The sequence below is a fragment of the Bos indicus genome, chromosome 12 (assembly GCF_029378745.1).
Source record: "Bos indicus isolate NIAB-ARS_2022 breed Sahiwal x Tharparkar chromosome 12, NIAB-ARS_B.indTharparkar_mat_pri_1.0, whole genome shotgun sequence".
Taxonomy (NCBI): Eukaryota; Metazoa; Chordata; class Mammalia; order Artiodactyla; family Bovidae; genus Bos; species Bos indicus.
In genome coordinates this window covers 13033117-13048418 of record NC_091771.1, presented here as the reverse complement: position 1 = coordinate 13048418, position 15302 = coordinate 13033117, and the positions used below count along the sequence as shown (strand labels likewise).

Sequence of the window (15302 nt, the reverse complement as noted above, 5' to 3'; positions counted from 1 at the left end):
TTACCTGGTGGCTACTCCGTGCTTACCCGAGGTGTCCGTGGCTGATCATAGACAGCTTTTAATCACCATTTAAAGTGGTTGTGAGATCCTCAAACCGACCCACCTGGAGCCGGCCAGGTTCGCTCTACATCCCTGGCTGGGCGGGGCGGCGGTCTCCTGAGATCAGGTCAGAGGGCGCCAGAGAGGAGCGAGGTCGGGGAAATCCTGCGGGGGCGGTGCTGTCCGCTGCTGGGAGCGAGAAATCGAAACTCAGCTGTTAAAACCGCTGCCGCCGCTCTTGGAGTCGCAGTCTCGAGACCCGCCACGCATCCCAGCGCCGCCCGCATCCATCCTGAAGCGGCGTCGGCCGGGTCTGAACCATGTATACCCGCACTGGGGTGCAGGGCTCCGGGTTCGGGGCCCCCGCCGCCTCCCGCCCGACCCGGGACCCCCCTGCCTTGCGCGGGGAGCTGGGCCCACCGCAGGCGCCCAAGCAGGATTTGGAGGCGGCTCCCGAGAGGCCTTCGCGGGAGAGCACTGAGGCCGCGGGCCCAAGATTGTAAGTATTTAACCACTTGTCCGGTGCGGCGGCGGCCCAGCAGGTCTTCCCCGAGCAGACCCGCAGGTTCTTCCCTGATCTTTGGAGTTTGAGACACGCGGCCCCAATCAGGGTTCACAACCGTGAATTACAGTATAAATTGAGAGTGCCAGTCGGGGCCCTTTCCTGAACATCCAAGCCCCTGTTCCTTTCCTGATTCTTGGGACCGGCTCCAGGATTGAAAGACATGCCTGTGTAGTGACTGCCTAGGCTTCTTGCGAATTTTCCAGGTGTCTCCAAAACTCATGCTCTTGTGTGTTAGTCGCCCAGTCGTGTCCGATTCTTTGCGACCTCATGGACTGTAGCCTGCCACATTCCTCTGTCCATGGGTATTTTCTAGACTGGAATACCGGAGTGGGTTGCCATTCTCTTCTCCAGGGTATCTTCCCAACTCAAGAATCGAACCAGGGTCTCCAGCATTGCAGACAGATTGTTTACGAACGGAGCCATCAGGGAAGCCCTTAAATAATATGAAAATATTTTAAAATTTCCTTTCTTAAAAAAAAAAAAAAATCGTTGCCCTAAATAGTATCTTCACATCAGCTGCCAGGGTAAGGGTGAAGAGGAAATGTGTTATGGGGTAGAAGGTGCAAATATTGCCTCTAGAAGTTTGCAGCCCAACAACAAAATAGTGGCCTCTTAGCATCAGAGGACCGAGTCAGAGAGGATGTGAATGGCTGCAGTGTTTCTTTTAAGAGTTTTTATTATTATTAATTTTTTGGACTGTGGTGGGTCTTTGTTGCTGCACATGGTCTTCCTCTTGTTGCCATGGGTGGGCTTCTCTTGTAGAGCACAGGTTCTAGGTGTGGGGGGTTTCAGTCGTTGCAGCTCATGGGCTCTACAGTGTGGGCTCAGTAGTTGTGGGGCACGAGCTTCATTGCTCTGTGGCATGTGGGATCATCTTGGACCAGGGATTGAACTGGTGTCCCTTGCATTGCAAGGCAGATTATTAACCACTGGACCACCAGGGAAGCCCTGCAGTGTTTCTTGTCTCCGGTGTTGAGAAGTGCTCTACATTTATCAACAGGTAGGTAGCATTATTCCTGGTCTTTGGTTTAGGGACTACAGTTACTATCCTGGAAACATTTATTATGTAAAGTGTCAGTGACGCTTTCTTTCCCACCAATGGATAAGCTACTTTATTAAGCTGACAGTAGGGTTTGTAAAGACGTTACTGCTTTTGAAGTGCTGCCTCTGTGAACCGGAACTTTCTATTGATAGGTAGTTTCATTTTCAGTTCTCCCTTTTCATCAACTTCTAGTTACATGAAAGGCAAATGTTGGTTGCTTAGGAACAATATATAAACTTATGACCAATAAACAGATTTTATTTCATCCCTTAACTTTTGAAAGAATTCATAAGTACCTGGCTTTTAATATTATTCAACTTAGAGTGGAACGTGAAGTCAAGTGGGCCTTAGGAAGCATCACTGCGAACAAAGCTAGAGGAGGTGATGGAATTCCAGTTGAGCTATTTACAATCCTAAAAGATGTGCTGTGAAAGTGCTGCACACTTTCACAAATGTCAGCAAATTTGGAAAACAGCAGTGGCCACAGGACTGGAAAAGGTCAAGGTCAATTTTCATTGCAATCCCAAAGAAAGGCAATGCCAAAGAATGCTCAAACTACTGCATATTTGATCTCACATGCTAGTAAAGTAATGCTCAAAATTCTCCAAGCCAGGCTTCAACAGTATATGAACCATGAATTTCCTGATGTTCAAACTGCGTTTAGATAAGGCAGAGAAATCAGAGGTCAAATTGGCAATATCTACTGGATCATCAAAAAAGCAAGAGAGTTCCAGAAAAACATCTATTTCTGCTTTATTAACTATGCCAAAGCCTTTGACTGTGTGGATCACGACAAACTGTGGAAAATTCCAGAAATGATGGGAGTACCAGACTACCTGACCTGCCTCCTGAGAAATCTGTATGCAGGTCAGGAAGCAACAGTTAGAACTGGACATGGAACAACAGACTGGTTCCAAGTAGGAAAAGGAGTATATCAAGGTTGTATATTGTCACCCTGCTTATTTAACTTAAATGCAGAGTACATCATGAGAAATGCTGGGCTGGAAGAAGCACAAGCTGGAATCAAGATTGCCAGGAGAAATATCAATAACCTCAGATATGCAGATGACACCACCCTTATGGCAGAAAGTGAAGAGGAACTAAAGAGCCTCTTGATGAAAGTGAAAGAGGAGAGTGAAAAAGTTGGCTTAAAGTTCAACACTCAGAAAACTAAGATCATGGCATCTGGTCCCATCACTTCATGGCAAATAGATGGGGAAACAGTGATAGACTTTATTTTTCTGGGCTCCAAAATCACTGCAGATGGTGATTACATCCATGAAATTAAAAAACACTTGCTCTTTGGAAGGAAAGTTATGACCAACCTAGACAGCAGATTAAAAAGCAGAGACATTACTTTGCCAACAAAGGTCCGTCTAGTCAAGGCTATGCTTTTTCCAGTAGTCATGTATGGATGTGATAATTGGACTATAAAGAAAGCTGAGCACCAAAGAATTGATGCTTTTGAACTGTGGTGTTGGAGAAGACTCTTGAGAGTCCCTTGGACTGCAAGGAGATCCAACCAGTCCATCCTAAAGGAAATCAGTCTTGAATATTCATTGGGAGGACTGACGTTGAAGCTGAAACTCCAATAATTTGGCCACCTGATGCGAAGAGGTGACTCATTTGAAAAGACCCTGAAGCTGGGAAAGATTGCAGGCAGGAGGAGAAGGGGATGACAGAGGATGAGATGGTTGGATGGCATCACCGACTCAATGGACATGGGTTTGGGTGGACTCCGGGAGTTGGTGATGGACAGGGAGGCCTGGTGTGCTGCAGTCCATGGGGTCACAAAGAGTCGGACACGACTGAACAACTGAAGTGAACTTCATGAACTTAGAATTGCCCTTAGATGGGGTGGATGATCTGGATGATTGCAATTAGAAATTGCTGCATTTGTCTCCAACTCAGAGTAGCTGGGGGTGGGGGAATTCCTTACAGGTTCCCCCCACCCCGCCCCCCTGCACTGCCCCCACCCCCTACTGCAGTCCAGTAGGGGGACTCAGTGCCCTCACTCCCTGGGCCTGGAGTGTAAATAAGGTTCCATAAGCTGAGCATAGTGGCAAAGAAAAAAAAAAAAAGGAGGGTTATCTGGTCATAATGGAAGTCCATTAATTTTGAGTAACTTCCAGCTCTATAAGCTGTAGCATTTGATAAAACAGAGGTCATGGATGTATGTTGATAATAAATACCCTCTATGCCTTTTTTTATATTATACAGCATCTACTTAGATGTAATTATTTAATTGCAAGCTCATAACATCACATAAACATTGGCAGTGGCATCTATCTGTTTTCTTATTTGTAAATTAATTGTACCAGTAAATTACCCTCAGAATATTGCTGGTCTGAATTATTCAGAAAGAGGTAGTTTTCTAATTAATTTTCCAGACCTCAGTATCTGAAGACCTCACTACAGACTATTTTGTAGTTTCTAATTTGCCAGTAGACATTAGAGAGCTCATGGGTGGGTTCAGTTGTACTTCACAGAACTCATCATTTCCATGTGAACCAGCTGCAATGAGCAGGACATTATAAGATGCATTTCCTCTTAAGTATCTAACATGTAAGATCCTGCTTTGACCACTCTGAGCTCTTCTTACATCTCCATTAGTCACTTGTATCTGCTCTTTATACTTGGTTGTCTCCTTTAATGGAAGTAGGGAAGTAAGGAAACTGGTTGAACAGCAGATATTAATAACAGCTCAATAAAACTGACAAAAAGCCATTAAGATTTATTTTTCTGGGGAGAAATTAGAAGCATTTTCTGATGGAAAATTAAGAAAAAGGAAGGAGAGAGTTGAGTGCTTAATAGTGAAACCTCACGTGTTCTCTTTCAATGTGAGCTTATTTATATGATAAAGGGTTGAACTTTGACCTTGTTTTGTATGCATCCTTCCACTTATTCACTGAGGAAGCCCCAATCTGGGCAGAGGAGCAGGAGCTTTGATACCAGTTAAAGAACTTGGGTTCAAGTTCTGATTCTGCCATTCCTTACTCTCTGCACTCCAACAAGGTTTTAGCTATTTTATCTCTTAGTGTCTTCATTACGTGAAGTGGGATAATACCAGCCTCTCAGGGTCTGTGTGTGTCTGTATGTGTGAATGCATGTATGCATAAAACAATTTCATGCCTGGTAGAAGGCAAATATCCAGTAAGTGTTGGGTGCTGATACCCTTGAATTCATTTCAGAAATGTCTCATTGACCAGGTACCGTGCTCTCACCCCAGAGTGTTTATGCCTTGTAAAAGCATACTGGTTTAAAACACTGACTTACATATGAAGAGACCTTAAGGCAGGTTGTTAGATTTCTGAGGTCCTCTGATAGACTCTAAGGCAAAGCTGAGCCCTCGACTCTATTTGGATTTAAGTAATTACAAGTGTTTACTAATAAATATGAGCTTTCCTAATTATTTTCAGTTGGTGATTTTATCTTGGCCTTAAATATTGTAAGCTGTTTATACGGATTTAAAGAGGAAAGAATGGGGACTTCCCTGGCGGTCCTGTGGTTACGACTCTGAGCTTCCACTGTCAGGGGCACGGGTCGGGGAACTAAGATCCGCAACCCAGTCTTGTGTGTGTGGTGAAGCCAAGTAAATAGCGCAAACTTCTAATCAAAGTGATCCTTTACCCTTCCCCCAAACTCTAGATAAATATAAATGTAAGACTAAGACATGGGTTTTTCTGGAAGGGCATTTTACCCAAAAGGCTCTTTGCCTATGACAATAATACAGGCAAGGTTCAGATACTGGTCTATAACCATCTATAGAAGTGGTCCTTTAGCTTGATGCTAAAAAGATATTCTGAAAGTGAACCCATTGCGTGGATTTTTACTATACACTTAACTTGAACCTAATTTGTATACAAACTCAGTTTACCTTATTTGTGGCCAATTTTATAGTGAGAACTGTAGAAACAAAGATTAGCAAAAATAATGGCAAATACTTGTGGATTTAACATATGTATGTTAAAGTGGGTTACAAATATTAACTCTTAGATTCTTCGCAACAACCTTGTAGTAAGAGAGGGTCTCTAGCTCTGGAAGTTTAATTAGAAATATAGGAACAGATACCTACTCAACAAAAAGACAAGCCCTTATGAAGCTTATGGTCTAATTAACGGGGCAGACAGTTATCAAAGAATTACATGAGTAACTCTTTATATGCTCCGGGAAGCAGAGCCAGCGCCTGAGCTAGCCCTGGGAGTAGGAGAATTACTTCCAGGAAAAGAGAGAATGTTTCAGCTGTAATCTACCAGATAAATTAGGAGTTGTGTCTTTTGTTTTGTTTCTGATGAATATGTTCTAACAATGATTATTTCTAATTAAATTCTGACAGTATTCAGAGTTGATATAGACCCCACAAGTTAAGGGCTCAGTCCCACAAATCTGCCCCCACTTTAGGAGTAAGCCAATAAGGGGGACTGCAGGCTACCCACATTTCTGACTACAAATTTGGCTGTTTCCCATGATCTCCCCTATGCCCAGGTTTAACAGTTCACTAGAATGACCCCCAGCACTCATGGATACCTCTGTGCTTACAATTACAGCTTTATTATACAGGATACAGCACTGGAACTGCCAAATGGAAGACATGGGGATGGGCGTTGCACAGCGCTTCCACACCTTTCAGGGTGGGTCACCCTCCTAGCACCTAGATGTGTTCACTAATTTGGAAGTGCCCTAAACTCACTGTTTGAGGATGTTTATTAAGGCTTTATCATATAAGCATAACGGATTAAACTGTTGGCCATTGGTGACTGAACTCAATCTGCAGCCCCTCTCCCCACCTTGGAGCTGGGGAAGGAGTAGACCTGAGGTTCTAACTCTAATCACAGGGTGTTTTTTTTTTTTTTTAATGGAAAACATCTCCAATCCTGAAGCTATCTAGGGCTCCCACCAGGAATCATTACTTTAATATGATTGATACCCTTCTAACTTAGAATTCCAAGGATTTTAAGGAGCTCTGAGCCAGGAACCGGGGACAGTGATCGAATACTTAAACTTCATTATACCAGCATTGTTTAAATAGCCTCTGTGGCAGCCAGGGAAGCCTGCTACTCAGATCTTCAAGACAACTTAAAGTGGGGAGCATAGCCAACTGACAGCTCTAGTGGCCATTCTTTGACTCCACTGCACCCTTTGCTCTGAGAGCACATTTATTTTGCCCTCTTTCCACCAGGGGCTGAGCATCCCAGTGTGGGACTTCTCTATGGGGCAGCTTTTGCCAGAATACTCCCCACGGACCTACCCAAGATTTTCTCAGAACTGTATACCAGTCCGAGGCTCTTCCTACTAATCCTCCTTCCCTCTCTCCTTTCACAGGAATCAGACCTGCTCACGTTCTCAAGGCTTTCCCTGCCTACTCCTGCTTGCTCCCTTTATCCTTCACAAGTCTTCCTCTCAGCAGATCTCTTGCTTGTCTAACCTCGTCTTGATGTCTGCTCCTTGGAAGACCCAAACCAACTCAGCCTTTAAGATACACCCTACTCCCAACCATAGCAGCTGAGACACCATGGCTATGGGAGTGTTCTGTGTTCTTTGGGAAGCCTCTCCTCTTCCTTATTTCCTTCTTTTGTGCTCAGGGGACATTCTCTAGTTTCTTACTCCAACCTCAATGCCTTCTCCAGCTTCTTCTGCTCCAGGGATGAAAGTAACCCCGGTAATTAATACTTCTTTTCTTCTTCATCTGCAAAATCTTAAGGGAGAGTGAAGGGAGAATAAAGAATGGCTTGGTAAGCCCACTGATTAATGACCAATTCCTGATTTTTCTCTCTTAAAGAAGACGGTGTTGCATTAATATTAAACATTTTGTAAATGTAAGGTGAAATATAAGATGTGCTATATGATAATATAGTCATTAAGTTACAGCATTGGTCCCATTTTTATAAACATCACTATTTAATCATTGTTGAGTATACTCTTAATCCTGATGTATAATTTATGCCTAAAACAGACCATGAAAAAAACTTAAGTCATTCTTGATTCAGCTCATTTGGGAATCCGAACTAGCCACATAAAATAGTCTTAAATGAAATGCAAGTTTTTACAAACTTACGACATCTATAGGAACTGCTTTTCCTATTTCTTCACTGTGAATGTCCCAGATTTCTCTTCTGTCTCCTCTTATGACTGAGAAAATACGCTTTTGCCTGTAGGTGTTAAATGGCATGAAAGCATCAGGCTGCTACTTCTCCCTGGAGATGGAGAACCGAATAATGCTAGAGTTCCTTTTAGTGCTCTGAGATAATGGTACACGGGAAGAGAAAATCTATGATTGATTCTAATGAGTAATCTTCTTGATGGCTCAGTAAGGGTAGCTATTCATTAGGGAACTATTTAACTCAATCTCCAGGCCAGGCTCATAAGCATTCAGAAAGTTTGTGAAACAACAGATAGTATTTAACTCAATTATACAACTCAGTGAGCTGGGTAGGTGTCTCAATGATGACCGGATTCTACTAGGAAACTAATCAGTAGAGCTCTGCTATTTGACTGATTTTAGACAGGAGAAATGTGACAAAGCATCGCAAATGTGGTAGCGGAAAGGAAATTAGTTGTGATCTAGAATAGTTAAATTGGGTACTCTGAGGGACTGAAAACCAAAAGAACAATCAATAGCTCCAACTCTGATGTCTCAAACTTGTAATGCTATGATACACACGTCATATAATTCATTTTTCTCTTCACAATGAACACTTTGCCCCATTTTAATTGAAGAAACTGAATCTTGAGAGAGTATATGATTTCCTAAGGTCTCATGGCTTTTTAAGTCACAGAACCAGCAGTCAAACCTGAATCTATCTACCAGAGTCTGGATCCTGAACATGATGGAGCTGAAGGAGGGAATGACCGTGCAGCTCATGAATTTCCTATCAATGGTCCTCTATTCACATAAGAAAATAGATTTTCTATAGGCTAAAGAGAGTGGTACTACATAGAATCAGCAATGTGACATTTATTTCCAGCTTTGACATGATGTGCATAGAGAAGTAGTTTGTCAGAGCAAACTTGCTGTGGGGATGCTCTGCTCTCTGCTGCGTTCCTCATGACAGCTTGGTTGGCTTGCATTAGAACAGTTTTCTCACTGTCACAGTTTCTGAGCAACCTAAACTACATGCTGCCTTCCAGCAATCTTTCAGACTTCTGACCATAGCCTAAGGTTAGCAATGCATTTGAGATTCATGACCTAGTACCTGTATGGGATATGTGAGTTTGTAGATAATTGAAAAAAAAAGGTCAGAAAATAATTCTTACCCTTACTTACTACATGTGATGTACTTTGACATTTTCTATTCTGATTCATTAAAAATAAACCCATTAAATTGATTTCATGGCCCACTAGTGGGTTATCATCCACAGAGTGAAAAGCAAAGCATTGTTCTGTGCATGGCAGACGAGATTATTTGAGTGGATGGAAAGAAGAGACACTTTGGTTTCATTAGGTCAAATTTACCTTCCTGTTTATACAGGAGGGGAGGAATTATGGTCCTATTTAGGATGAATTTCCAACTTTTCTGCACTAGACTCCACTCCTCAGTATGATATGTATTTGCATTCTGCCAGGTCTTGGGGAGCAATCATTTTTGTTCAAATATAATATCAAAAGTGAGTGGGAATGTCTCAGAAAGTCTTTTGACAGCTGAAACAGTGAAACAATAAATCAGCAGTATGATGAAAGCCTGCACACACATAATACCTATAATAATCAGCAGAAGCATAGCAGAAATGGTGGGGGGGGGAGAAACTTAGTTCAATTACACAGTAAGGTTACTTACTTCAAAGTCAGCAGAGTGTTGTAAGGTTATACATATTGTTAAGGTTAATTGCATCTATTCAGAATGCATTTGAATCTGAAACAAAAGCTTAACAGGAAAAGAAAAATCATCAAAGGGAGAAGACTGTATTTGAAGGGTCTGTTCTATATCAGAGAATCAGCCAATGATGGTTCCTTTGTTCTGTAATGTTGGTAACCATTCCCCCCTCCCCTAAACACTTAAAAGGCAATTTATTAAAGTCTGGAACAAAAACTGACCATTCAGGTATGACCTAAATCAAATCCCTTATGATTATACAGTGAAAGTGACAAAAAGATTCAAGGGATTAGATCTCATAGACAGAGTGCCTGAAGAACTATGGATGGAGGTTTGTGACATTGTACAGGAGGCAGGGATCAAGACCATCCCCAAGGAAAAGAAGTGCAAAAAGGCAAAATGTCTGCCTGAGGATGCCTTACAAATAGCTGTGAAAAGAAGAGAAGTGAAAGGCAAAGGAGAAAAGGAAAGATATACCCATTTGAATGCAGAGTTCCAAAGACTAGCAAGAAGAGATAAGAAAGCCTTCCTCAGCGATCAATGCAAAGAAATAGAGGAAAACAACAGAATGGGAAAGACTAGAGATCTCTTCAAGAAAATTAGAGATGCCAAGGGAACATTTCATGCAAAGATGGGCTCAATAAAGGACAGAAATGGTATGGACCTAACAGAAGCAGAGTATATTAAGAAGAAGTGGCAAGAATACACGGAAGAACTATACAAAAAAAAAAAAAAATCTTCATGACCCAGATAATCGCGATGGTGTGATCACTCACCTAGAGCCAGACATCCTGAAATGCAAAGTCAGGTGGGCCTTAGAAAGCATCACTATGAACAAAGCTAGTGGAGGTGATGGAATTGCAGTTGAGCTACTGCCAATCCTAAAAGATGATGCTGTGAAAGTGCTGCACGCAATATGCCAGCAAATTTGGAAAACTCAGCAGTGGCCACAGGACTGGAAAAGGTCAGTTTTCTTTCCAATCCCAAAGAAAGGCAATGCCAAAGAATGCTCAAACTACTGCACAATTGCACTCATCTCACACGCTAGTAAAGGAATGCTCAAAATTCTCCAAGCCAGGCTTCAACAGTACGTGAACCATGAACTTCCAGATGTTTAAGCTGGATTTAGAAAAGGCAGAGGAACCAGAGATCAAATTGCCAACATCTGCTGGATCATGGAAAAAGCAAGAGAGTTCCAGAAAAACATCTATTTCTGCTTTATTGACTATGCTAAAGCCTTTGACTGTGTGGATCACAAGAAACTGTGGAAAATTCTGAAAGAGATGGGAATACCAGACCACCTGACCTGCCTCTTGAGAAATCTGTATGCAGGTCAGTAAGCAACAGTTAGAACTGGACATGGAACAACAGACTGGTTCCAAATCGGGAAAGGAGTACGTCAACCCTGTATGTTGTCACCCTGCTTATTTAACTTAAATGCAGAGTACATCATGAGAAATGCTGGGCTGGAGGAAGCACAAGCTGGAATCAAGATTTCTGGAAGAAATATCAATAACCTCAGATATGCAGATGAGATCACCCTATGGCAGAAAGTGAAAAAGAACTAAAGAGCCGCTTGATGAAAGAGGAGAGTGAAAAAGTTGGCTTAAAGCTCCATATTCAGAAAACTAAGATCATGGCATCTGGTCTCATCACTTCATGGCAAATAGATGGGGAACAGTGGAAACAGTGACAGACTTATTTTTTTGGGCTCCAAAATCACTGCAGATGGTGACTGCAGCCATGGAATTAAAAGACACTTGCTCCTTGGAAAACAAATTATGACTGACATAGACAGCATATTAAAAAATGGAGAGATTACTTTGCCAACAAAGGTCTATCTAGTCAAGGCTATGGTTTTTCCAGTGGTCATGTATGGATGTGAGAGTTGGACTATAAAGAAAACTGAGATCCAAAGAAATGATGCTTTTGAACTGTGGTATTGGAGAAGACTCTTGAGAGTCCCTTGGACAGCAAGGAGATCCAACCAGTCCATCCTAAAGGAAATCAGTCCTGAATATTCATTGCAAGGACTGATGCTGAAGCTGAAACTCTTAATACTTTGGCCACCTGATGTGAAGACCTGTCTCATTTGAAAAGACCCTGAAGCTGGGCAAGATTGAAGGCAGGAGGAGAAGGGGACGACAGAGGATGAGATAGTTGGATGGCATCACGAACTCAATGGACATGAGTTTGAATAAACTCCAGGAGTTGGTGATGGACAGGGAGACCTGGCATGCTGCTGTCCATGGGGTTGCGAAGAGTTGGACACGACTGAACGACTGAACTGAACTGACAAAAACTGAAGCCATTTGCTATCTTTAAAACTCATGGGCTAGTATTATCCAGTGTTTGTTTTACTAGGGAGCCAGTGAGAGCAGATATCCTGGGCTACCTAGGATTTTAAGAAAATCTGAACCCCTGCTTTAAGAAATATTTAAATGTTTTCTCATTTAAAAATCCTTGGAATATATTTTTCATGGCTGGAAAAGTAAAGTTGTATCTGCTTGTTATAAAAATCTAAACTACATCAGGAATTCCCTGACAGTCCAGTGGTGAGGACTGAGCACTTTCACTGCTGTGTCCCAGGTTCAGTTCCTGATCTGGGAACTCAGATCCCACAAGCTATGTGGTATAGCCAGAAAAAAAAGTACCACCCCCCTCAACCCCAGAATAAAAAACTGAACATTACTAAACTAATATAGAAAGGAAAAATCCCTTGCCATTCAGAACCTCAGAAATAAACAAGCTGTTGATGTAAGGACCTCTTTAATGTAGGTTGTGCTTTTTCACTTTTTACACCAAGTAGAAAGTCTTAGAGCCATTATGCCCTTCAATTTCTACTGCCAATTGAAGGTGAGAAAAATAATGTCTTATATATAATTATTATGATTGCATATAATAAAATAGATATCTCTAAACAGGTATCTGAAGCATTGATGGCTTTGTTTCTCTCCTATAGAATAATTCTGAAGGTGAGTAGTCTAGGGCTGATAATAGTACAAATAATAGGCAACCTTAATAGAACTTTTGTTATTTCCTAGCTTTATTCTAAACACTTTATACTCTAAGTGATGGACACTTGTTATCCCCATTTTACAGGTGAAATAATAGAAAAACTAGGCAATTTGCTCAAAGTTATAGCTAGGAAGTAACAGAATTAGGGTTCAAAGCCGGGCAATTTGGCAATGGATTACCACTAGTGTGGTGGTTTTACAGTTACAGGGCACCAGATCACTTCTTTCTGCTCTGCTATTTCTGAGGTATGTCGTCTATATCCACGTTGCCTCACTGACCAAGATGGTTGCCTGAGCACCGGCTACCACTTCAACCATCCAGGAAGGGGGGAAGGCAACAAAATACCTTTCCTGTCCATCTGTCTTCACTTAATGGAGCTTTCCTAGAAATCCTTCTCAATGGCTTCCCTTATATCTCAGTTTGCTAAACAATCACACATCATGTTTGACTATAAAGAAGGCTGGAGACTATAGTCTTTACTGGACACATTATTAACCTGAATAATACAGGAATGCTTTTAGGAAGGAGGTGGTGAGAATGAATGGGTAGGTAGGCCAGCATATTGTCTGGTTTAGGCATTAAGGAGAGTCAAGCATATGAGCAGAAATCAATCATATGATCAAACTATTGCAGGAACTTCTCAAAATGCAAATGGGATATCTAAGGAAGAAAAATTTTAATGTAGTCCACATTACTGTTCAGAGTATTGATTTTAGAGAACTATTAAGGGTTTTCTTCTGGATGATGTTCTGTGCAATCTTTGTTTTATGCCTTGTACATTCTGCAGGATTATAATAGTGAACAGTTGAAATAACTGAAATGGTTAAGTGAGTGGTTATATCAATGATGCATCGATGTTGTGAAATATTATGTAACCATTTAATATTAAGCTTCTTATGTGCTTAATCGGAAAAACCACTTACAAGTGAAAGCAGCATATAAAATTGGACTTAAGATATGACTGCTAAGTCTGCTAAGTCACTTCAGTCGTGTCCGACTCTGTGCAACCCCATAGACGGCAGCTCACCAGGCTCCCCCGTCCCTGGGACTCTCCAGGCAAGAACACTGGAGTGGGTTGCCATTTCCTTCTCCAATGCATGAAAGTGGAAAGTGAAAAGTGAAGGGGAAGTCGCTTAGTCGTGTCCGACTCTTAGCGGCCCCATGGACTGCAGCCCACCAGGTTCCTCTGTCCATGGGATTTTCCAGGCAAGAGTACTGGAGTGGGGTGCCATTGCCTTCTCCGAGGCTTGCTTACTACCTTCTTTAAAAATGGTGGATTCCACAATTCAGTGTTCCTCAGCTGCAATGCAAACACTTTGTGTGTGTGCAACATCCATCATGTTAACCTGAAAAGAGAGAGACAGAGACCAGACATAAATATACTAATGCTGATGCTGTGCCATGAGTAATAGAGTCCTTTGTCTCTGACTCAGGAGTCTTGTCCTCTGTCAGCATCCATGACATAGTAATAGCCTGTTAGGCAAATATTTGCTTATAGGTAGGCTCCAGGCAATGAGCAACTTCACTTTCACTTTTCACTTTCATGCATTGGAGAAGGAAATGGCAACCCACTCCAGTGTTCTTGCCTGGAGAATCCCAGGGACGGGGGAGCCTGGTGGGCTGCCGTCTTTGGGGTTGCACAGAGTTGGACATGACTGAAGCTACTTAACAGCAGCAGCAGCAGCAGGCTCCAGTCACATCCCAGACCTGACATCTCTGTCCTCTGAAAATGTGAGTGTCTTGTAGTTTTTTACTGAGGAAGCAACTTAAAACATTTTTAAGTATTCTTACCAACTGGTCCTCATCTCTGCTTCCATCATATGGTTTTTGGTCTCTTAAAGACGGCAAGTCTCTATAGTGTTATGTGTGTTTTAAGTGAAGAAGCATCACATCTTTCAGCTCTGTGCTATATGATTATCTGGGTAAGATAGTAATCTGAAGCTGGAGTACATACCACGTCATGTGCCCTAATCAGGTGGGAGTGCCTCCGCCTGACAGAGGGGGCACTCTTCTGATTTGCATCAGTTTACGGCCTCTCACTAAGCCATGAGTCTACATGAGGATCCTGGGTGGAGATACGTGTGTGTGTCCCTCTTTCTGCTTTCCATAAAGGTGTATTATGAACAAAGGCCCTGGTGTCCTGATGGTCTCTTATCTTTTCTGTCTGGGTGCCTATGCCGCCAGCCTTCTGGACATTGATTCAGCCCTCCATCAGAAGCTATGAGAGAACTAACCAGCCTCACATCAGCCTCTTGGGTGTGCAGACAAAGTCCTGGGCTCTTCAGACTCTGAGACTAAAGAGAATTCACTAGTCCTTCCACACCAGGGATGTGGAATATGGGTCAGGGCTGATGTGACAGGCTAGGGATCAAGGATGATTTACTCAGCCTGATCTTGTCATTTTTTTTTTTTTTAACTTAGGAATATGGTTTCTTTACAAAAGAACTCTTGAAAACCTGAGTGCCCTATAAGTTGACTCACACTGGTTAAAAACATATGCTTGAGTCCTGTGCTGAAAACCATGTTTTAAAAACCAATATGGAAAACCATATCTAGAAATTAAACATCCAGTGCCTTTGTATAGTTTTCTTTCTTTCTTTTTGGCCATGCTGGGTCTTCGTTGTTGTACAGGCTTTTTCTCTCGTTGCGGTGCGTGGGCTTCTTGTCACGGCTTCTCTCGTTGGGCTCTGGATCAACAGGCTTCGGGAGTTGCAGCTCATGGGCTTAATTGCTCTGAGGCATGTGGGATCTTCCTGGACCAGGGATCGAAGCTGTGTCTTCCGCATTAGCAGGTGGATTACTTACCACTGAGCCACCAGGGAAACCC

The 15302-nt window shown here is 42.4% G+C and overlaps 1 protein-coding gene across 4 annotated transcripts in view; it reads left to right on the top strand.

Annotated features, from left to right (window-relative positions):
- Window positions 1-224: 224 nt before the first annotated feature.
- Window positions 225-15302, top strand: part of EPSTI1 (epithelial stromal interaction 1) — a 100055-nt gene continuing 84977 nt past the window's right edge. The window contains exon 1 of one of the 4 annotated variants that reach the window (XR_011569674.1): window positions 225-538. Coding sequence is in view for 2 of the 4 variants with exons in the window: in XM_070800026.1 (XP_070656127.1) it covers window positions 360-538 (179 nt within the window). In the remaining 2 variants the exon portion in view is untranslated. The remainder of the gene's footprint in view (window positions 539-15302) is intronic. The other 3 variants (XR_011569673.1, XM_070800026.1, XM_019971216.2) reach the window with 3 other exon arrangements.